General features: G+C 33.5%; 2 protein-coding genes across 3 annotated transcripts in view; one reads left to right on the top strand and one right to left on the bottom strand.

Annotated features, from left to right (window-relative positions):
- Positions 1-10844, bottom strand: part of LOC110024587 — a 19399-nt gene extending 8555 nt beyond the window's left edge. The window contains exons 1-6 of one of the 2 annotated variants that reach the window (XM_020724635.1): positions 10793-10844; positions 10412-10723; positions 8873-8990; positions 8303-8508; positions 7977-8004; positions 2994-3102 (exon numbers count right to left, since the gene is read on the bottom strand). In XM_020724635.1, coding sequence (XP_020580294.1) covers positions 2994-3102; positions 7977-8004; positions 8303-8508; positions 8873-8990; positions 10412-10654 — 704 coding nt within the window. In that variant the 5' untranslated portion in view covers positions 10655-10723; positions 10793-10844. The other variant, XM_020724636.1, reaches the window with a different exon arrangement.
- A 3887-nt stretch (positions 10845-14731) lies between these two features.
- LOC110024597 (EKC/KEOPS complex subunit bud32) lies at positions 14732-24756 on the top strand. Its single transcript, XM_020724657.1, has 7 exons — positions 14732-14820; positions 19765-19832; positions 19988-20101; positions 21062-21340; positions 22823-22936; positions 24308-24380; positions 24511-24756. The coding sequence occupies exons 2-7, from the start codon at positions 19770-19772 to the stop codon at positions 24546-24548; spliced, it is 681 nt and encodes a 226-aa protein (XP_020580316.1). The 5' UTR covers positions 14732-14820; positions 19765-19769; the 3' UTR covers positions 24549-24756.
- The last annotated feature ends 268 nt before the right edge of the window (positions 24757-25024 follow it).

Raw genomic sequence — 25024 nt, 5'->3', positions numbered from 1 at the left:
TATAGGGAACTTGGAACCCAGGTAAAATAAACCCTATTTAATCTTTGTATTAAATAGGGGAATTTGTCGGTCATATATAAAAGGTTCGCAGACCAAACAGATGTCACAAATCTCTTAGTTTGCAGGATTGGGTCTATCGCTGATGTCTACACTTATCTCTCGGGAAGGTGTAGTATTCGCGGTATCAGACACGATTATGCAAACTATCAGACTAATGAGATCCACTTGGTCTCATTTTTTAAAAAACTAAAACACACTACTTTTAAAACTCAAACTATATATCTTTTATACAAAAATTAAATCTCAAAAAATTATTTTCATATTTCATATTTTCAAATAAATCTATTAATCAAAAAAGTTGACCGACAATAACACCCATATGTGATAAAATGAGAGAAGAGTCCATAAACCCTAAAAATAGTTCTAATGCTCTGTAAATTTCCAAAATAACCCTCCCTTTCTCGCATTCAACTTCTTAAAAGGATCTTGAATGAAGCCTTCAAAAATTTCAATGTGCTATAACTTCATCTTAGATTTAAATTTCGTGCGCCATCTATTCATATAAGCAAAAAGCTTATGATAGTTATAATTAATTATTAACGTCTTGTAAATATTCAAACAAACATGCAAATGATCAACATGAGATTATGCCAGCAACGAAAATACTAAAATAATAGTATAAATGTTAAGGAATATTAAACAAAACCAATAGTTAATACCAAAATGAAAATATGATAAAGAACATAAAAGTAGACAAGCAATGCAGATATGGTATATGTACATGGATAGTCAAACCTCGCTATGAAAAATTAACTTTCAATAACCAAAGAAAAGTCAACATCAATTTGATCATTCAAAGCAAGGATAAACTTTCATTGTTTAGTCATAAAAATCAGTACTTTCAGATTGCTCAACAAGTTCATCAACTATGGTAAATATGGTTGGTTCCGTGTCACAATAAGATATTATTCTATATTAAAATTTTGAGAGATTTACATGCATACCACACAATTCTTATGAATTTACAAATCTAACACCCAAAGTTTGATATTTACAATTATAACACCTTTGTATCATAAACCTATGCATGAAAGGGTGTATTTCACTTTAAAAAGATAGTGATAGTGATATTTTTTATGTGATGTGGTATGCATGTAAATTTGAGATTTTAGATGTTAGGTGTATGAAAATACATAAGAATTTTGAGGTATGGATGTAAATGACCCTAAGCATTTAAGTTCATACAAACTTTTATGCTCAAGTTTTTCTTTCAAATTCCAAATTTTACTCTATATCAAGTATAGAATATAATTCATACAGCAGCAGCAACAACACCTTTATCACACTAAGTGGGGTCGGCCACATGAACCCATTTTCTCCAATGAGTCCTATTGAGTACCAAATTATTATTTAACTTTAATAGCCTAAGATTATTTTTTATACAATATGCCCACGTCTTTTAAGGTCTACCTTTGTTTTTCTTAACATAAGTCGAATCTAAAACATTTACTCTCCTAACTGGATCCTTAGATGGTCGATGTTTAATGTGACCAAACCATCTAAGACGGCTCTCTCTAATCTTGTCTGCCACTAGAGCTACACCAACCCTTTGACAAATAAATTATAATTCATGAATATCATTTATTATAAATGTTTTGATGTAGAATTAAATATTAACTAGAACAACTTTGTGCATCTAAAACAACCTCAAAAGAATTAAAGGCATGAATCATATGTGATAATCCGATTATAACACCATTGTAATATTCCTTTATAACTAAAAATATGTTTAAAGCCTCATGCAATTTTTTAATGAATTAAAGTTTAATTCATCCTTAATTTTGTCATAAGCCTGCCCTAGCTCTTTCTTGAAAAAATCACTGTGAGATTTACGCCTCATTGAATACATAATGACATACATAAATACATACACAAGATTAAAACTAAAGAGACAAAAAATTATTAAAAACAAGTTATCAAAATAAATATCTTAGAAAATTTATTCGACTCATATCCTTAGATTTTCAGATATTGTCGATACAAATAAAAATAACTATAGCAATCCTAGAAAGATAAAATAAAAAAGTAAATATATGCAAAGATTGCCACTACAATAGCTACAATAGCTACAATGGTGCGACTATGGCTCCACAAAAAAAAAATAAAATAAAATAAAATAAAATAAAAGAGAACATGAAATCTTACACCAACATGAAGTTCTAATGGAGATAAAACCTATGTTTGAATGTGAAATTAAAACTATATTAAATACAGTTGATGAATCAGATGAGTAACTTACAATATAGCACTGTATGAATTATCTATTGATGTTATCCTATGATGGATATCAATACTGGTGTTGATTTTATCTTTGGTTCTCGGTTCCTTAATATTACCAATTTATCCAAGAAAAAAGGGCATTTACATACATGCCATATAATTCTTATGTATTTACATATCTTAAACTTTAACATTTACATTCATAGCACTCATATCTTTAACATCACATCAAAAATTCCACTTTTGCTAACTTTTTAAAAGTCAAATGCACATTGTTATCTATAGGTTTATAGCACCAATGTGTTACAGATGCAAATATCAAACTTTAGGTGTTAGATATTTAAATCCTTAAGAATTGTGTGGTACATATATAAATTTTCCAAAAAAAATAAAAATAAACCTTACAGAAAAAGTTAAGTTGCCTCAATATTTCAAAGTGCTTGTCACCTATAAATGCCATAAAATAAAAATAAAGTTCAAAACTCCTTTTAGATCAATTCCACATGTGCATATTCATCACAATTTACAAAAATCATTTTAATGTTTTGAGAATTAATTGTTTTACATCATCTATCACCGTGCTGACGAAGGGTGGGTTCTCCATATGGCAAGGTTATATTTGTAATAAACAAATAGGACTTCACATAATTCTACTAATTTTAAACCAATTTTAAGTAACAATCAAATAGTTTGAGCATGAAAGATCTTCTTACCCTGTTAGAAATATTCCCCAAGTTGATAAGGTGTAGATGACTATTCCAGCGTCCCACAAGCTCTTCAACACATTCCTGCCTTTCATGTCACCCAAAGCCTTGCTGACCGCTATATTTTCAAAAAGTTAGTTTCATTATAATTGCATCACCAAAATTTAAAGGATCAAACAATTAATTCACAAAACCACAAATTCAAAAATAGAGAAACTGAGATATGTAGCACACAATTCTTATGTATTTAGACGTCTCACCTTAACTGTCATATTTACATAAATAGCACTTTGGCGTTTTAAGCTTATGCATGAAAAGGTGTATTTCATTTTAAAAAAATGATAATAATGTTATTTGTGATGTGATAGTAAACATTTGAGTGTTATGTGTGTAAATATGAAAATTTAGGTGAGATATGTAAATACATAAGAGTTGTGTGCTACGATGTAATTGGCCCGATAATTTAATACATTGTTCCATAAAAAGGGACTATGAAGAAAACTAATAAGCACAAAGTTTTATCATCATGTTTAAAATTCCGTACCAAAAATGCGATGATAAAACTAGCATCTTCTCATTTAAATAATCTAAAGAGAAGAAGAGCACACAAGAAATTTAATAGCACCATAATTTTCATAACATCTTTTTTATGTTTTCCATCCATCCATATATATATATATATATATATATATATATCAAAACCACTAGAGATTATTTTCCAAAACATAATCCTCAATAGGTGTAAAAACCATAATCACTATTATTTGTTCATTTAATGCCATCATTCTCTTACCATACAACCATCTCAACATTCTCAATTCAAGCAAACAAAATTTAACATTGTTGAGATTTGTATCTAATATAAGGTTTTATTTGTAAATAGAAGAAGTATGGGGATTTAGTTGTAAATGTTGTAAGGCTCTACATAAGCCCAAGGCATTAATGAAATGGGTATGTCTTTCAGAGCAATTAATTCTTTATGATATCAGAGCCCAAACCCTAACCGTTGTTGCGCTATGCAAAAACTGTCGTGTGTTATGGCTTACCAGTTTGAGCGTGGAGGAGCGACGAGACTTTAATGTGAATCAGAGTAGCAAGAAAGCAACAACTTTGTGGTTAGGTTTCAGATGCAAAGTTTGTGGCTTTGTGGCGAGGTTTCAAACGCAGGGATCCCGCGGTTCTGCGTGCGGTCGAACGGCTTTGTACCATCGTGACGGAGAAAAAAATTGTGCATGGTTTTGAAAGGCTTATGGGTAGGAGTGGTGTGGAGGATTTTTTAAGTTCTCAGAAGCAAATGAGAGGACAATGTAGAGTTCTATGTTAGTTATGGTAATATGAGTTCTTGTGTTTTTGATTTGGTGCACTCAGATGTATGAGAATCTTGTTCTACAATTTCAATGAATGTCTACTAATATTGTGTGACTTTCATTGATTGTTTTTCTCATGTTACTTGGTTATGATGAGAAAAAAAAATAATGTACTTGCCTGCTTTAGAGACTTTCACAGAGAGATTCAGACTTAATATAATGTAGTAGTGAAGGTATTGAGGTCTGATGGACAGAATATACGAACAAGACGTTTGCAGAGTACCTATTAGCCCAAGGGATACACCGACACAAAAAAGAGTAGCATAGAGGAAGAATAAACACCTAAAGCATTTGTGGGAGCAAGTTATTTTGACAGAGCTCAATTGATCAACAGAAAGCCATCAAGAGTTTTAGAGTGGTAATCTCTTTGTGAATTGTTGAAAGAAGATAATGTCGGGTTCCTCTCATTGAAGGTATTTAGTTGTTTATGTTTTATGAAGGATAATAGACCATCAACAGGAAAGTCAGATCCTAGAGCTGTGATGTATAATTTCGTGGGTTATTCTGCCACTCAGAAAGGGAATGCTAGTTGGAGCCCGAGAGACTGTTTGTGAGTATTTATGTGAATTTTAAAGAATTCGAACCAATAGTAATGGTGAGAGATTGGTACAGGTGAGTATGATGCCTCATCCCATTGTGTGGGAAAGATCGACTGAGGAACAACCGGAAAACTAGCCCGAATAAGGTGAGATTCGAGCTCAAGGGGAGTTGAGGGTATATACAAAGGGAAAAATGTAGAATAAGGGAACAGTGTCTGCGTGTCACTCATGCCAACAAGTCCCTTTTCCTGATCTACACTGACTCCTGAGACACCTACACCATCCACCTCGGAATCTGATTATACAGGTGATATGATTACTATCTCTTCTCCTCCTACTGCCATGACTTTAAGGAGGATCTCTTGCAGCAATGCAATTCATCATCCTGATCATTATTCTCTCAATCATTTTGGTTTCTCACATGACATTGCCTAGTTTGTCTCATACTCTAACATACCAACTTTACATGAAGCATGCAGTGCATCTTTGGACACGGTCTCTATACCAAAGTGTTGGCAGATAGCTAAGAATGATCCAATGTGAAAGGCTGCAATGTTAGAGGAACTTGGTGCTCTTGATAAGAACAGGACATGGGAGTTCGCGTTGCTGCCAGCAGGGAAAAAGAAAGCTGGATGCAAATAGGGCTTCACAGTGAAGCAGATCTCAAAAGGAAAGATTGTTCGCTACAAAGCAAAGTTGGTGGCGAAATGGTATAGTTGGAAGTACGCCATCGACTATAATGAGACATTTGCACCGGTGTCAAAGAAGAGCACAGTCAGGACACTCGTCACTCTAGTTGTGAATGGTGGATTACACCAACGGAATGTAAAAAATGCGCTTCTTCATGGGGATCTGCTAGAGAAGGTGTAAATGGAGATACCCACAAGTTTCAACACGAACCAAAAAGTGGGCAAGGTATTTAAATTAAGAAAGTCATTATACGGTTTGAAAGTCTCATCGAGCTTGGTATGACAGATTCAGAAATACTATTGTAGATATGGATTATCAGCAGTTCAATGCCGACCAGACAACATTCTTTCGAGGTGGTCACATTATTATTCTTGTTGTGTGTGTGAATGGTATGATTGTCAATGGAAATGATGAGGAAGAAATTGATCAATTGAAGGCAATTTTGGGTAAAGAGTTTGAGGTGAAGAACTTGGGATAGCTTAAATACTTGCTCGGAATTGAGGTGGCCCGTAGAGAAAAAGAGATTGTTCTATCTCAGAGAAAGTAAATGTTAGACTTGCTCAAAGAGGAAGGCATGCTGGGATGCAAGCCTGCAGTGTCACCACTTGATCAGAGGAAAAAGTTGAGCAAATAGGCAGGAGAGTAAGTTAATCGCGAGAGGTGCCAGAGATTGATAAGTGGTCTCATCTATTTGGGTCACACTCGTCCCAACATATCATTTGCAATAAGTGTGGTGAGTTGTTGCATTTATGATCTGATGAAGGGTCACATGGATGCAGTACATTAGATTTTGAGGTGCCTGAAGAGTGCACCAGGGAAGGGGTTGATCTTCAGGAAGAATGGACGTGTAAATATTTAGGGATATTGTGACCCAAATATTTATGGATGACAGTGTAGATCAGGAAAAGGGACTTGTTGGCATGAGTGACACGCAGACACTGTTCCCTTATTCTACATTTTTCCCTTTGTATATACCCTCAACTCCCCTTGAGCTCGAATCTCACCTTATTCGGGCTAGTTTTCCGGTTGTTCCTCAGTCGATCTTTCCCACACAATGGGATGAGGCATCATACTCACCTGTACCAATCTCTCACCATTACTATTGGTTCGAATTCTTTAAAATTCACATCAATACTCACAAACAGTCTCTCGGGCTCCACGTCTAGATACTCCATGTTCGTAAGGGGGGCAACTTGGTCTCCAGGAAGAGCAAGAAATAGTCAATAGTAGCGAGGTCAACAGCAGAGGTGGAGTATAGGGTCGTGACCTTAGGACTTGCTGAGATGATGTGATTGAGAGCCTTGTTGGTAGAGCTCGAGATGGACCAAGGAGCTCAAATGAAGTTGTGGTGAAACAAGTCAACAATCAGCATCGTCAACAACCCGGTGCAGCATGATAGAACCAAACATGTGGAGATTGATAGGTTTTTCATCAAAGAAAAGCTGAATAACGGACTACTGGAGCTAAGCCATATAGCCACAGAAAAGCAAGTGGTTGACTGCTTCACCAAAAGACTTAGTTCATTAGATTTGTCTAGGTTATGAGATAAGATGAGCTTAGTGGATATCTTTTTTTCATCTTGAGGGGGAGTGCTGAGATTTGTATCTAATGTAAGATCTTATTTGTAAATAGAAGAAGTCTAGTGATTTATTTGTAAACGCTGTAAGACTCTATATAAGCTCAAGCCATTAATAAGATGAGTTTGTTTTCCAGAGCAAAATTCTTTAGTTATTGATTCTCTTGTTGAAAAACATTAGCAGCCAAAAAGCAATTAAAATAAATGAAATGTTGCTTCATTCCATATTGTTAATCTCAACAATGGATTTTCACCAATTCCAATTTTATATGGCTGAATCCATAGGGAAAAAGTTGAAAGAGCAAAAAGATAAGTTCACAGTAACGTTTTAAAACTGATAAAACTATGAATCCCATGATAAACAAGCACATGAAACACAAAAGTAAAATATAATTGTATTAACCATAGATTATATTCCAACTGTTAATATAATTGAATTGCTCAACAAAATCACGGGAAATATTTCCATACGGAATATGCATGTAGCACTCTGTACGTACTCGATTAACCCCGCAATACCCCCATAATAACCTATGAATAACATCCACAAATAGAACCCGCGAAACCCGCGAAGGTTATTAGAAGGTTATTGGAGTTATATGTTATTGAAATTAATATCCCAATAACTCTCCAACAACCGCGAAACGAAGGTTATTGAGGGGTTATTACACACGCAAAAATGCATGCGTATTTCGTATGAAAATATTTCCCCAAAATCATGAGCTCATGAAGATATAGATGACGCTAGTTATAAGATCACCAATGTACCAAATTGTAGGATACATTGTGGTTCTAGAATGACATGAAGCGCAAAGGTTACCTTTTTGTAGTTCCTGTGGTGATATGCTCTGCAATTTATGAATAGAAAATAATTAAAATCGGAAAATAATTATGAGAAATTTACATAAATACCACATAATTCTTCTGTATTTACATATATAACACCCTAAATTTGATATTTACACTTTTAACACTTTGGTGTCATAAACCTATACATGAAAAGGTGTATTTCACTTTTTTAAAAAATAGTGATGCTGGTATGTTTGATGTGATGTTAAATATTTGAGTTGTATTCATAAGAAGTGAAGAATTGGGTGGTATTTATGTAACCTATTATCAAACAACACAATTAAAGGCCAATGTCACCTTAGATTTTGGATTTTCCAGAATACATCTAGCCATGAAGTTGGCGATGCCATCAACCACATTCTCCTCAGTTATTATAACATAATTTTCAGTGTCAATTTCACTCATTTCCTCCAAATTATATGGAACCGCATCACGCATAACCAAGACCCAACAACTAGAATCATCCTCATCATCACGAATCAAAACATCTGGAGCATTCTGATCTGCTTGTAGGATATAAACAACATCAAACTGGATGGTAGATGAGCAATAAAAGAAGCCCACATGCATCAAAATGAATTGAAAAAATAAGGAAAATTTACATATATATCTTACAATTCTCATGTATTTATGTACCTTATATATTTACATGCATAGCTCTTTGGTAATTTAAACATATGCATGAAAATCTGTATTTCACTTTTAAAAAGTGATTATAGGGTTTTTTATATGTGATTCTAAAGATTTGAGTGCCATGTGTATAAATATGAAAGTTTAGGTGTAGGATATGTAAATACATAAGAATTGTGTGCTACGTATTTAAATGCCCCAAATATTAATTAAAAGCTGCAACCATCATAAAAAAACCTGTGTATTTGGAGTTTGATAAATCCGCTTTCGATCCAGATATGAGCTTTTTATCAAGTGATTCAATTGTTTCCAGGAAGTTTGTAGAGTTCACAGCAGCTAAGAGTTGTGAATATAGCTGCCATCAAAAAATTAAATAAAATTGTATTCATGATAGGATATTTGTAAACAAAGAGAGATTCCCAATTTAAACATCTTAGACTTCATAACTCCCCATAAAGTTTAAACAATTTATCATTTGAAAGTTTGTTTAAAAATCTGGAATTAAATTAGTTCTTTGCATTATAATGTTTCTTTAAAGTTTAAATAGAGACATTGAAGAATAAAAATGCAGAAAATACATTAAACAAAAATATATTTTAAAGCAAAAGAAAAAAATTTTAAGAAAAAACAGAAAGTAAAACTGATGCCAAATGGGACCTAAGCACTATCTGTGGGCACACCTGCATAGTATGCAGTATAAAGGATGTACATTTAAATTATAGAAATAAATTTCAGCTTCTTGCTATTCTAACAAATACAAATTTCCATGACTATTACTTAATTGTTCAATTTGATAATATTTCTAGGAAGATTTCCTACATACCACTTAATTCCTATGTATTATATATCTAACACCTAAGCTTCAGTTTTTACAATCATAACCCCTTGCCCAAGCATGAAAATGTGTATTTCACAATTTAAATGTTAAAAAAATAATATTTTTATGTGATATGAAAGATTTGAGAGGTATAAATGTAAAAAAGAAAGGTTTAGGTGTTAGATATGCAAACATATGGGAATTGGGTGGTATGTATGTGAATGCCCCAATTTTCTAACATGGTAACAGTAGATAGAATATTTACTGCATCTCATGAAATCCCAAAAGTTATCCACCCTGCCTTACCCGAGAAAAATTTGCGTACGTAAGACATATGCAGCGTTGCGTATGTCAAGAAGTTTATTCATAGGGTATTGGGGGTTATATCCGTGTTATACCCCATGTAACTTTCTTGTAACCTACCTGTAACCTACAAATACATGAAAAAAAAAATGTAGAACTTACTAAAAGGTACATGTAGGTTTCAGAGAGGTTACAGGGGATATAAAGCAGATATAACCCCACAATACCCTGAATCACCTCACTGACACGTGCAGCGCTGCGTACGTAAATTTTTCTCGCCTTACCCAAACTTCAAGCATCAGAAAATGGTAAAATCATTTCTTGGATGAATCACGAATTCAAATCATATGACTAATAATTCCTACAGAAAAGATAAATAATTAATTAAAATACATAGAATTCAGATCAAATTTTCAAGAGAGTTTCCAACAACCAAATGTTTTTAATGAGTTGCGCTGCCATATAGATAACACTGAAATTTAGTCTATACAAAGCATAAAAAGGGCAAAGAAATCTTAATCTAGTGTTGACAACAATATAAATGGACAGCAGCATACGATGTTGAAGCAAAGTGCCCCCAAAATTTCAGAAAATATCTAAGAACGATTAATCATGAATTAATCAAGATTCAGAGTAAAGAAGGAAAAGAGAATCACATCGGAAGGACATTCGTTGATCAGAGAAGGAATCTGCGAGATGTCATGGATAAGGTGGGCGTTCTCGGCGAGGAGAGCCTTGAGGCGGTGGTTCTCAGAGTGAAGGCGCGCTATCTCATCTTCCACCTCGGCTGTGACGATTTTCCTCTCCCGGCGATGCTCGAGGGCATTCCATGCGACGTCTGCCATCTCGATCATGGTTCCCATCACCTCCAGGGGGATCCGATGCCCGTGGTTTCTCATCTCTCTCTCTCTCTCTCTCTCGCGGATTCAGAGAGGAATGAAAATCTTGGTAAATCTCTCCTGCGCTCGGGATTCAGACAGGAATGAAAATCTTGGTAAATCTCTCCTGCGCTCGCGTAGCGATGGCGGTGCTGTTTGCGTATCGATGGCGGTGCTGTTTTCGTACGGGAAAGTGCCACAATTGTGTTCGGTAACATAGAAATTAATGATAAATTTTGTTTTGATTGAATAAGTAGTAAAAGATTTGACATCTAGATTCCGGACGCACCTCTGCGTGTGGTCTTTCAGTAATATATCGTAATATGTGCATGAAGTTTATTGAAGGAAAACTGAGAAGGTTATTGGGCATTTATTAGGGGTTATTGCGGAGGTTGTTGAAGTGAAACAAAGATGTTATTAGGGAGTTATTGAGTGAGGTTATTATTGGGAGGTTATTGAAGTGGAATTACAAATATTATTAGAAGGTTATTTGGGAGTCATTAGGGGTTATTGCAATGGATTATTAGTGTGGAATCGTGAAAGTTATTTGGGAGTTATTGGGGTTTATTGAGGGATTATTGTGGTTTTGTTGAAGTTAATATCCTAATAACCTCTCAATAGTCCTCTAAATAACATTTGCAGTTTCATTTGAATAACCTCTGTGGCTCCACTCTAATAACACATGTGGTTCCACTTTAATATTTTCTTGTGTGGGTCGGGTATAGCACACACGTCAATATATTATTGGAGTCCGCACGTAGAGCTACGTCTGGAAGAAGTCCTACATTGAAAACCAAAAAACTAAAAAAATCTCGGAGTCGGACAGAAAATTTTTGTTATTATATGAAGATTCAACAAACACTCGCATAATAATAATAATAATAGAAATATCAGAAGTCCTTACATTGAAAACCAAAAAACTAAAAAAATCTCGGAGCCACGCTCAGTTGAAGAGGTCCACTATCAATTGGTGATTATAAATATAACTATTTATTCCACAAGAGAGAAAGTGTTACATAGTTTCTCAAGTTATAATGTCGATGCGTAGATGAACTTGTTGCCCCGCGATTGGGATTATCGTAACAGGATAAATGATAGTTGGGGCTTCAACGGATCGCCTTCAAGTTCGACTTGACGTTCATGACGATGCGTCGTTTTGTGGGTTGTTTTGAGCGATGTTTTGTCACGAGGAGTGGGCAGTGACTAATGATCATTGGCAATACCCAGCGAGCGGTGTTCGACAGCGGTTGGCAACTGTAAGAGGATTGGCGTCAAAGTTGACTGGAGGCAACGACGACCCAAGTTAGTCGGATGGCAACGAAGGCCTGAGTTAGCTGAAGGCAGTGTCGGACATAGTTGAATTGGGGGTTATAAAAATTGGAGTTGGATTGGGGGCTGCGGCGATCGGAGTTGGCTAGAGGGGCGGCGACGACGACTGGAGTTGGTCTGAGAGCAGTGGATCATACATCTAAAAGTGATGCAGGATTTTAGCTCATTTTCTAAACTTTAGTCTTCTTCAAATTTCAAGAACTAGGCCCTCTTTAATAGGGGATATGAAACACCCTGACTGGACTCTTTTTATAGAGTCTAAGTTGCAATTAATGAAGGAATATGAAACACCCTGACTGGATGCTCTATAGAGATTCTCATGATCAGATGACATTTGATGGATATTTGAGTATCTTAAGAGTGTCAGAATTGAGCGATACTCAGCTTGTTGCATTTGTCTTATCGAGACGCTAGATCCACTTATATGCTCGTTAGATTCGCCATCTGTTTGGTCTTCCAAATATGTCCAAAAACCTTCCAAATTTGGTTTGATGGTTTAATCGAGGCATGATTTTACCCGTATTGATACCAATGGGTCAGTCTAATCAAGTCGATCAATTTGATTTTTACTTTTGCTAAAATTAGACTGTTCGGTGACTTTAATCGAAATTTGAATGTCTATTGCTTCAAAGATCGCCTCTAGATCCGTGCATGCCTTGAGATTCATGTCGAATGTTGAAAATTTGTTGATAGCATATCAAAATTAAATATTAAATTTACTATTCCATTAAATCTAATTTTCTCGTATCTTGTCAGTTTTCTCTCGTTTCATTTTCTTTTGTATGTAAATTCATATTTATTAAATCTGATTACGGTGCAGATTTATTTCGTGGTCGCTCATGAACCCGTTGTAAAAAATAAATCATTAGATTTGATAAGTGTTATTTGACGTAAATTAGTGGTGTCTCGGGTTAGCGGGTTGGGTTTAACCCGAATAGGGTCAACCCAAACCTGACTCGAATAATAAATGGGACGAAAATTAAGACCCAAACCAGTGCTTGACCAGCTAACCTGAACCCGACCCAAAACTTTTGTGCTTATTGGGGTCATATGTAGGTTTTTTGGTTTAATTCGAACCCGACCTAGATTATAAACGGGTGAGATTCTCTAACTTGAACATGACTTGAAAAATATTTGGTCAACCCTGACCTAGATATTTTCGTGTCGACTCAAGGGAGAAATAATTATTAAATTAATTTTTTTGGTTGTTGTGTCATTTATTACTCAATAATTTCTATATCTTTATAATAGTTTTCGCCATTAAGAAAAAGGAAAAGTAGGGAACTAATATTTATACGACAAAAATGTAAGCATAAATCTCAAAGGATCGAACGGAAAAGATCATGTTTCAAGCGATTGAAGTTTGGTACCGAAGTGTGGGATGGAGACTAGACTGGCGGTCGATCGCATAGCAAAATCCATCAACTATGATCGATGGAGCGACCTCGACTGGAGTCGGCCGGGCGGTTGCACCGGTGGACTAGAATCATTCGCGAAATCGATCCAATTGTCTGTTGACAAAGCCAATCGACGCTGAAATAACAATCGATTGACAACCTTTTTATTTTCTTTAAGTAATAATATATTTTTCATTCGACGAGCACATCAATTTTATTATTTGGGCGGTTATGATAATTGCTATATCCATTCTATTTAATTGTATTCTGAGACCCCTATATATAGCAGATCAGGTATCAAATAGAGACAAAATTCTTTCTCTAATCTCTCCCTTTACTCCACATCTCCTCCTCTTTAAGCTCTAACTCTTGAGGCGTGGTCACGGAAGACAATTTAGGATTCAACACATAAGTTTCTCTCACATCTTGCTTGCACAACAAAACCCTATTTCATATTCTTGTATCAATGTTTTGCATCTCACACTCAAAGTTCACTCGACCTTCTGAGACATGCCTCCTGCATGTCGACATCTGACCATTTGTTCGTCGGCCAACTCGATATCATTTGTCTTCGTTTCTTTGGTTTGAATATGTGTTGCATATGATTTTTTTAGGAGGAAATACTTTGTGGTGCTGCTTACTTCTAGGGGTTGTTTGATTGCAAGTAGTATTGAGTTTAAATAACATTTACCCAATATTCTGAATATGAATTTATTAAGTTTTGAGGGGTTAAATTCCGTTGTTATTTTAAGAAATAAATATTGATAAATCCTAAGAAACTGCTTACAACTTTAGGAAGATTAAACATAAATTTCAGTCTCCACATGGGTTCAGAAACCTTATAACTATTTATGGTATTGGCAAAGAGCCTCTCTAACCCAAAGATAAAAATTAAATAAGAAAAAATATAAATGAATTTTTAAAACCTCAAAGTACATAAAAAATATGAATTTGTATTAATTAATAATTAATTATATTATTTAATAAATAAATAATAATTTGAACAAAATATTTGTTTAACAATAATTGATATTAATCAATTATTAATTATATAAATTAAAAATTACATAGAATCTCATTAAATATTTTAAAATTTGAAAATTAAACTTTATTCATTAGTTAAATATTAAATAGCTACATTTAAATTTATTTTAATATAATTATTTTGATAATATATAAATTTATTATTAATTATTAATCAATTAAATAGTTAAATGTAACTTAAATAAAAATAAATTAGAACCACAAACTCATCCCCCTTCCCCATTCCAAAACCCTAGCTGATGTCCCTCTCCCTCCCAGTTTGGCTCAAAACCATCGCCTTCGTGAACGAACCTTCGCGATACAGCGCCATTAGAGCTGACTGGTAAGGCATCGAAGGGATTGCGGCTTACAGAGAACACCGAAACTCCCATCTTTCTCATCCTTTTGCTCCGCTCCCACCAGAAACCACTGAGGAAGGTAAGCCTGTTCGCGCCATTCTTACTCTTTGCTTGTCACGGATTTACTAACTGTCATAGGATTTATTAGTGTTTGTTTGGAACTGTAATATTTGCTTCTAGTATTGCGTTGTTAAGGAACCATTTGAGAAGCTTGAAGCTTGGAATTGAAGTTTTTCCTTTTTTCATGTTGTTAATTTACTGATTCTCTAAAATGCCTGGTGAGGATTATTTATGAAGCATGGCTAGAGGTGGTATGTTCAGCATCAAGGGGATTATTTATTATTGTATTTGCTTTTTAGTAGATATTTTATGGAGTATAAATAATGGTTTTAATTGTTAAGCATCTTGTAATTGTGTCAGTTGAATTTGGTACTTTTTTAATAATTATGTTGAATTTATACTGTAGTGTAGAACAAACAAAAAAGTTGCACATGTTGCCTTGCATTAGGGGAGCAAGGTGGCTACTTTGATGAAAATTTATGTCATAATACTCCATTATTACTTCATTTAAGTCGTATATATTTTTTTTATATTTATGGTATTGCCTGATTTGGTCACATTAAATGTCGACCATCTGATGATCCGATTAGGATAGTAGATGTTTTAGATTTGACTAATGTTAAGAAAGACAGATAGACATAGAAAGACTTGGGCATATTGTATAAGAAATGATCTTAATTTATTAGAATTAAATGAAAATGACACTCAATAGGACTTAATGGAGAAAAAGGATTCATGTAGCCGACCCACTTTGTGGGATAAAGGTTTGTTATTGTCGTTATTGTTGTTGTTATGGTGTTGCCCGGTTCAACCTTCAAAACTTGAACATCATACTTCCGGTTCAAAGTCTAGTCAGGTTTTCAAAGCCCCTATTGTAACCATAATTCCCATTTCCCCTACCCCCTTTCAAGCTTATGAGTGCCTTTCTCTCTCCTTCATATGTTTCTTTCCACTAAATCCTTTAAATTCATAGAATAGTTGGGTTTAGTAAATTGAGGATTTAGGGCAAATAGGGTTAAAATCAGAAAATTCAGTAAGATTTATTGTTTTTTTAATAAAATTTAGCTTAAATTTGGCATAAATTTCCTCTTAAATCCACAACAAAACGACTCATAAGAGACGAGTTTCATAATTTTAAAAATTTTAAAAGTACAATTATATTTCGTGGTTAATTTTTGTTTTAATAAATTAATTTATAGCGATGTGCCGATGTTTTGCGGTCTTGAATACTTTAGCTGAATAGTTCGAGGGTTTCTCCGAAAGCTTGAAAGCGAAAGGTGAGCCCCTTCTAGCCCTTTTCGATTTTTCCCGCCTTGGCCGCCTCCGCTCACACCGATTCTTTTGACGCTTCTCGTATTCAACATTCTATTGTGTGAGTGGACGAACTCAATGGTATATTGCTTCCTAGCTCCGCATTCTTCTTCAAGGATTTCTGATCCCATGATTTGTACTGTTGAGGATTTGACAACTTATGATTTGCTTATAACACCTCAGATATCCGGTCCATGTAAAATGAAGCTTATATCAATTTAATTAGTCCAAAGATTCCATCAAAACATCTTTTTTATTCAATTAGATAATATCCTAATGTCGGTCAGGGCATATTAATTACATATGGAGTAATTGTTTTTCACATTATAAGTGTAAAATTGAATAAAATTTTTGGAGATAATTTTAGTCGACATAGGATTAGCTCTTGTTAAATCGACCAAGTTTATCTTAGTGACGTGACACTTCATTGCTAGGATATATTTGAGAAAGGATTTTGCTCGTTCTTCTATTTAGAAGTGATATAGGCTGAATAAACAAAGTCATACTGTCAAAGGATTTGTTCATGCATCTGAGCTGACTAAATTAGACCAATCATGAAATACAAGAATATAATGACATCAGACCCAATAGTTAAAGTTGAAATACATGGATTTGCTCGACTCAGAGTACACAGATAGATTTACTACTCCATCACTTGTAGATACTCTCATAGGCTGTTTAGATGCAAGCAAGATTTTACTTTAATAGGATTTAATAAATCCATACATCCATCGAACCTTCAGATTCAGTAATTTGGGATTTAGGCCAAATCATTGGAAAATTTGATTTTAGTAAATCTGTAAATCTATAAATCCACTTAACTCGCACATCTTGTTGTTTGGTTGGATTTATTATAAATCCGGTGAAAAATCTTATTAAATGTCTTTGCCAAACAACCCGTCAATATCACAATGATAAGCTCTACCTTCTGGGCGTCTATGATAATGGAGCAATAGGCCCTAAATATTGGCTTTTAGGACCTGATACACAATGTTGGCTAAGATACTTGGCTTCACACTTGCATATGGTCTTTAAATTCATTTGTTATGATATTAACATTTAGGTCGGTTCAGGGAAAATGTTATAAGACCAATTATCAAACTACTCTATATTTAGAGAAGCAAGCTCTACTCTAGACACATTTACATCTCAGGGTCGTGCCATTGTCCATGAAGTTCGTTTGTTCGTGTTAGAGTAGTAAGCCTTGACCTTCATAATACTAAAATCTGTATATTTGGGTAAATTTTATGCTTATTAAGGCGGACATTTTTTATCTCATGCTTAAGACAATATGTTTAAGTGTACTGATTTGGTTTAAGTTTGGGCTCTTTATTGAAGACAACCTATGGATATGCCAATCAACTATTTACTATGGGATTCTGAACTTTATTTTAAGGAATGAACCCTTGAGGATCGAGTCTTATGACAAAGACGCCCCATGCCCTCATCCTTTGTGTCCTAAAGTTCATTTATTTAGGGCGGGCCTATTCTTATTATTGTTAATTGAACTCACCATGCAAATTTTACATAGGCGAGAATCTTGTATCAACATTTTTGTTTACACTCTACAATGTTTGGTGTCACCGAGCCAACTTTATAACAACAAGCTTTTATCCCGCTAAGTGGGGTAAAAAAAAAGAGTGAAAAATAAGGTTATGTGATGCATTTTTTTAAAGTGAATCTAAGCTCAAATTCATGATTCATTTTTGATGGAGTATTATGTGATGCCTAAGTATAACGGGATTAATTAATTTGGACAAAGTATACAAACAAAGTATACAAAAAGAATAAGGGCCCGTTTGGGGCAGCTTATAAGTGCGGGCGGCGTTTTGAAAACGCCGCCGCACCCTTATAAGCTGCCCCAAACGGGTCCTAACACATGCATCAAGTAAGATTTCATAGTCGGTTTTTACACTAAATAAACGCAGACCGCGGGTCGACCCCTGCGGCCGACGGCCGCGTTTAAGGATAAACAACTTATCCTGAAACGCACAAGCTGCCTCAAACGGACCCTAAGTTTATAATTTTAGAGCTAACCTCGATGGTTGTCTCGACTATGGGAGTGTCATCTTATATAGATATTTAAAGAACATTTGTATAAAGTTGCATTTAGACCCCTATGCTATGTAATTTTGTCTCACGAAATAAAGAAATAATATAGCAAAATTGAGTGTGGACAGGCCATAAGCTTGGAAGGGTAAATTAAGAAAAGATAAAATTATACAAATTTTAAGAATGGTATCTATTGAAGGTATGGTAGTACCAAATATATTTAGGTTTTTTGATTATGTATAATGGCGAGGCAAAAGATGCACCAATATAATATATGTAGAAAGGCGCATGAGGGATGGTCGGGCGAGAGCCTTGTATCGACAATTTTGCTTACACTCTACATTGTTTGGTGTCACCGAGTCAACTTTATAACAAGCTTTCATCCCACTAAGTGGGGTAAAAAAAAAAGAGTGAAGAATAAGATTATGTGATGCATTTTTTTAAGTGGATCTAAGCTCAAATTCATGATTCATTTTTGATGGAGTATTATGTGATGCCTAAGTATAACGGGATTAATTAATTTGGACAAAGTATACAAAAAGAATAAGTTTATAATTTTTAGAGCTAACCTCGATGGTTGTCTCGACTATTGGAGTGCCATCTTATATAGATATTTAAAAGAACAATTGTATAAAGTTGCATTTAGATGTAATTTTGTCTTACGAAATAAAGAATTAATATAGAAAAATTGGACAGGCCATAAGCTGCGAAGGGTAAATTAAGAAATGATAAAATTATACAAATTTTTAGAATGGTATCTAGTCAAGATGTGGTAGTACCAAATATATTTTTGTCTTTTGAATATGTATAATGACGAGGCAAAAGATGCACCAATATAATAGATGTAGAAAGGTGCATGAGGGATGGCCGGGGCTCGTATAATAACCTCCGGCCATTCCTTTAAAATATATATATATGAAAAAGCTAAAAATGATAATTATAAACCAAAGATAAGAAGGCTAGAAGCTTTGAAAAATATACTTTAATAAAATAGGGTTTAAAAATAGGGGCGTTTACATACATAGCACACACTTCTCATGTATTTACGTATCTCATACGTAAACTTCATATTTACACACATAGAACTCAAATATTTTTATTTCACATAAAAAATAGCACTATTATCTCTTTTAAAAATGAAATGCACCTTTTCATGCATAGGTTTAAAACACCAAAGTGCCATGTATGTAAATATTAAAGTTTAGGTGTGAGATATGCGAATACGTAAGAATTGTTTACTACATATGTAAATTTCCTTTAAAAATAATCATTGGAGGGGCCTTCATGAAGCTCATTTCAGATAGTTTAGAAGATATTAATAATGATTGTCGAAAAATTTTAATGCCGGCTTCATAAATTTGTCTTGCAAACTCCAAATTCTGCATGATGTTGATGAAATCCTGCTGTGTGCATTGTAGACAGAATGTAGTTAAGAAATTTAATTATGTTTCCAGATTGTAGCAATGTTTTTCTTGTTATGTATTTATGATTTATATGATGAATGATTAAAAAATAACTCCGTCTGTCTATTTGCTCACATCCAGCTTTTTTTGTAAAATTAAGTTGTCTTATTTTCGCTTTTTTTCTTCATTTATACAAGTCAAAATGGCGGTTGACCAGGAGCAGATCGAGAGTTTTGGAGCTTTGCTGAAGCAAGGGGCCGAAGCGGTATGATAGTAAATATGAAAAAAAGGAAACTGTACATTTACTACTCAATTCCTATGTATTTAGATATATAATACCTAAACTACAATGTTTACGTACATACCATCAATCTATTTTCTATATTATAGGTTGTAAATGCCTAACCGATATTTTTTCAGAGAATCTTTGAGTCGATCTTTCTCGGACGTCGATCAGTTGTTAAAGAGCGTTTTTCAAAGAAGTATCGACATCCGACTTTGGATTCAAAATTGACTCTTAAACGGCTGAATGCTGTAAGTAGTCATACATGCCACCCAATTCTTGTGTATTTACATATCTAACACCTAAACTTTAATTTCTTACATTCACACCACCAAGATCTTTCATATCACATAAAAAAATACTACCATTTAACTTTTTAAAAGTGAAATACACTTCATGCATAGATGAGGTGGTTTGTTAAAAAAAAGGAAGAAGTTTTAAGTGTTAGATATGCAAATGCATAAGAATTAAATGGTATGTATCTAAATCTTCCCTCTTTATTTTCTTAATGTTTCGGTTATGGCTGTGATTAATGGTGAGTTTTTCAACCAGGGATCACATTTTGAATGCAACATAACAAATTGTATTTTGAAAAATTTGCATACATGCAACTCAATTCTTATGTATTTACACATCTAACACCTAATTTTCAATTTTTACATTTATGCCACATTACCTATGCGTGAAAAGCTGTATTTCACTCTTTGAAAGTTAAAGGAGTTTTTTTTTTTAAGTGACTTGTAAGATTTGAGTGGTATAAATGTAAAAAATAATGTTAGGTGTTATATATGTGATACGAAAGAATTGCATGGTATGTATGTAAATTCCCGTTATTTCTTTTGCATCCATTTCCTTGCCTTAAGTTTGATCTCATATTAAACTCATGTTCATGTTGTGTCGGGAAATCTATCAGATGTGTTCATTTTTCAGTTTTTACAAAATTATTGGAAGATTTCAATACATACCACTCAACTCTTATTTATTTACATAACTACTACTTAAACTTCAATTTTTTGCATACATACCACTTTATATATGCATGAAAAGTTGCATTTCACATTTTAAAAGTTCAAAAGGATGTATAAAAAATTTGGGCGGTATAAATGTGATAAGCAAAGTTTAGATGTTAGATATGTAAATAAATAAGAATTTAATGGTATTTGCATAAATGCGCAAAAATTATTTCATAAACCACTTGAGATTTGGCACAGGAGGCTCGCTGTATGACGAAAGCAAGAAAACTGGGTGTTCCCACTCCTGCCCTATATGCCATTGATCCATTGCTTCATACACTTGCCTTTGAATTTGTCGAAGGAAAAGCTGTGAAAGATATACTCCTTGACTTTGGTTTGTATGGCATAAATGTGGAGCTGATGAATGAACTCGCCATGCAAATCGGTGCTTCGATTGGAAAACTTCATGATGGCGGTTTAATTCACGGTGACTTGACGACATCAAATATGATTATTCGGAACGAAACTAATCAATTGGTGAGTGAGTTTGATGAAATCCTTATTATTGTTTTTATTGTTATCATTTTTTGTGTTTGAAATGCTTATTAGGAGTCTTTTTGAAATAGTTTTTTTTGGGAATCTTACATGCCTAGCACACAATTCTTATGTATTTACATATATTTCACTCCTAAACTTCTATATTTACAGCATAACACTTTGGTGCTTTAAACCCATGCATGAAAAGATGTATTTATCTTTTAAAAGATGATAATTGTGTTATATTTGATGCAATATTTTAGATTTGAGTACTATATATATGTAAATGCCCCATAGTTTTTTCACAAATTTTTTTCTTAGAAAGTGTTTATGATTATATAGACTATAATTTTTTTTTTTTTCATAATGTTTTGTGGTAAGAATAAATTTTTATGATCATATTTGTTTGAGCATGGTAGCTAGGGCTGTCAAAAAAGTTTGTTGTCTGCAAACAATTCGTGTTCGAATCGTTTGTTAAGTGAGCCAAACACGATCAAATTTTTTAAGCTCGAATGATAAATGGGCTGAACACGAACAACCTTTTTGTTTGATCTTGTTTGGCTCATTTTAGTTCGAAATAAAGAAATTAGATATATTATTTACATAATAATATATTATATATATTTATATTTATGTTTAAATCACTACAACTCAAGTGGTCATAGTGCAGGTTTGAATCCAACACAATACATTTATTTTTCTAATTAATTTAAACGAGTCAATTTAGAGCCTAACATGGCTCATTTTAGCTCGAAATAAAGAATTTAGATATATTATTTACATAATAATATGTTATATATTTTTATATCTAAGTTTAAATCACTACAGCTCTAGTGGCTATGGTGCAGTTTCGAATCCAACACATTACATCTATTTTTTTAATTAATTTAAATGAGTCAATTTCAAGCCTAACATGAGCCGAGCATGAATAAGGACATGCAAATTGAGCCGAATACGAATACACTGTTCACGAATATTTTCAAACACGAGCCAATTTCAAACATAATTAATTTTTAAAGAGCCGAACACGTGAAGCCTGAGCTCGTTGAAGCTTGGCTCGTTTACAGTCCTATAATGGTGGCTGTAAGGAAGTTGGTTTTTCAATAGAGAAAAAAACTGTAATAAACACAAGTTTAAAAAAAAATTAGGTGCATTTACATGCATACCGCCCAATTCCTAGGTTCTTACCTATCTAACTCCTAAACATTGTTTTTTTTTACATTTACAACACCCATATCTTTTACAACGCATAATGATGCCACCATTTTAATTTTTAAAAAGTGAATTACACTTTTTCGTGCATGGGAAAGGTGGTATGCATGCAAAAATTGAAACTTTTGTGTTAAATGTGTAAATACATAGGAATTGTAAATCTTCTTTCGATTTTTTTTTTTTTCAACGATTGAACAGCTTTTAAAATTTTTTTTCTTTTGTAAGATCATTTATTCATGTAAATCATAAAAGGTTCATTTGGTTTTTCAGGTGCTAATTGACTTTGGTCTTAGTTTCACATCAACTATTCCTGAGGACAAAGCTGTTGATCTCTACGTGTTAGAGAGAGCGTTGCTGTCTATGCATTCTTCATGTGGGAATGTGGTAAGCCATATTTTCTCTATTTCGGCTAAAAAGTTTACTTATCTAGCACCCTGACTTTACTTTTTACATTTATACCGAGGTTATCAAAGTGAAGCACGATGTGATATGCAAGGTTGTATTTTTACTGCAATGCGCACGAAGAGGAGATTTTATTAGCCAAATCGCTAATAGGTTATACAGAACTATACCTGTATAAATATATTCATTAACAATTATAAAATATAATGTATGACTTGAAAAATTGATATAAATATAAAAAAATGTGGTATAATATATAACTTGAAGACAAATATTAAGGGTAATACTGCAAATTAAAATTTTGGACAATTTTTAATAGTTTGCAACAACGAGTAAAAAATAAAAAATGTAAAAGAAAATCGTAAATTAACTTTAACACTTCGAAGTGCGCCTTGGCGAAACGATGCAGGCATCATGTTTGCTCGTGAAGCGCGCCTTAGGGAAGTGAAGTGGCACTAGGTAGTTCATTTTGCTCATGAAGCGCACTTCAAAGTGCACTTTTAAAAATATTGATTTATACCTTCCAAATCTTTTGTATCACATTAAAAACACCTCCATTTTAACTTAAAAATGTGAAATAGACCTTTTCATGCATAGATTTGGTGGCATGTATGTAAAATTTCAAGTTTACGTGTTTGATACATGAATAGATAAGTATTGAATGATATGTATGTAAGTCTACTAACTCCGGCGCTTTTACATACTTGCCACTCAATTCCTATGTATTTACATATCTGACACCCAAACTTTACTTTTTACATTTACACCACTCAAATCTTTCATATCACATCAAAATACCACCATTTTTAACTTTTAAAATGTGAAATAGAACTTTTCATGAATAGGCAAGGCGACATGTATGTAAAAATTGAAGTATAAGAGGTAGTTATGTAAATACATAAGAATTGAGTGGTATGTATGTAAATCATTAAACTTTGGGGCATTTACATACATACCAGTCAATTCCCATGTATTTATCTATCTGACATCCAAATTTTACCTTTTACGTATATACCAACCAAATCTTTCATATTATATAAAAAACACCATTATTTTAACTTTTAATAAGTGATGTAGAACTTTTCATGCATAGATTTGGGGGCATACATGTAAAAATTGAAGTTTAGCTGTTAGATATGTAAATACATAAGAATTGAGTGGTTTGTAATGTAAATCTTCCCACTCTTCATTATATGTTCGTAATTTATTTTGTTGCATCAAAATCGATTACATAAGTGTTTTTATTATTATTATTTTTAAAACTTTTACCTATAAATAAATTTGCTTATTTATCTTTCCATGCCAAAACTTCCATGTAGTTAAGACTCAAAACAATTTATATCTTTTGAGCAGATGGATAAAATTCTTGCTGCGTATAAGAAATCTTCAAAACAATGGTCATCTACACTGAACAAATTAGCTCAGGGTACATCAACTATAAACTCACATTATATTCTCTCTCATCTCCCAAATCTTTAACAAATTCTCTCTCTCTCTCTCTCTCTCTCTCTAATCTTTTAACCAGTTCTCATTCGCTCTCTCTTCATTCTTAAAAGTGAGACTGCGAGGTCGGAAGCGAACGATGATCGGTTGATTCTTCTTCGTCCTATGAACTTGGTAATTCTTCACCTGATTGTTATGAATAATTTTACTTCCCTTTATGTTAAAGAGTTATTCTGTTTTGCCATGGTAAGCTATTTTTTCGTTTTCTGTAGCTGAGATAAAATTTGATTAGTGTATCCTTACATAAGATTTGTTATGTGATTCAGTTGGGCCTTCATTGATTCTAAATATTTCATTTTGAGGGGACTATGAAGTTTAGAAGTCTGATAATTTGATAATGAAGTATTTGTGTTCCTAAATATTTGATATTGAGGGGACTATAAAGTTTAGAAGTATGATAATTTAATTCCTATGCATTTACATATCTAACGCCTAAATTTTCCTTTCTACATTTATACCAACCAAATCCTTTATATTACGTAAAATATACCACCATTCTGATTTTTAAAGGGATTTCTATTTGACAATCAACCAAAACATTAAATATAACATTTTAACCACCCAAAC

Source organism: Phalaenopsis equestris, unplaced genomic scaffold (genome assembly GCF_001263595.1).
Source record: "Phalaenopsis equestris unplaced genomic scaffold, ASM126359v1 Scaffold000261, whole genome shotgun sequence".
In the NCBI taxonomy this organism is placed as follows: domain Eukaryota; kingdom Viridiplantae; phylum Streptophyta; class Magnoliopsida; order Asparagales; family Orchidaceae; genus Phalaenopsis; species Phalaenopsis equestris.
The sequence above is the reverse complement of the archived record's forward strand: the minus strand, read 5'-3'. Positions and strand labels throughout refer to the sequence as shown.

Excerpts from the sequence above, each read along its gene's own strand:
- LOC110024597 (XM_020724657.1), top strand. The coding sequence starts at position 19,770 with ATGGCGGTTGACCAGGAGCAGATCGAGAGTTTTGGAGCTTTGCTGAAG. Across the intron at positions 22,937-24,307 it reads ATTCTTCATGTGGGAATGTG|ATGGATAAAATTCTTGCTGC; the intron begins GTAAGCCATATT and ends TCTTTTGAGCAG. Across the intron at positions 24,381-24,510 it reads ACTGAACAAATTAGCTCAGG|TGAGACTGCGAGGTCGGAAG; the intron begins GTACATCAACTA and ends CATTCTTAAAAG.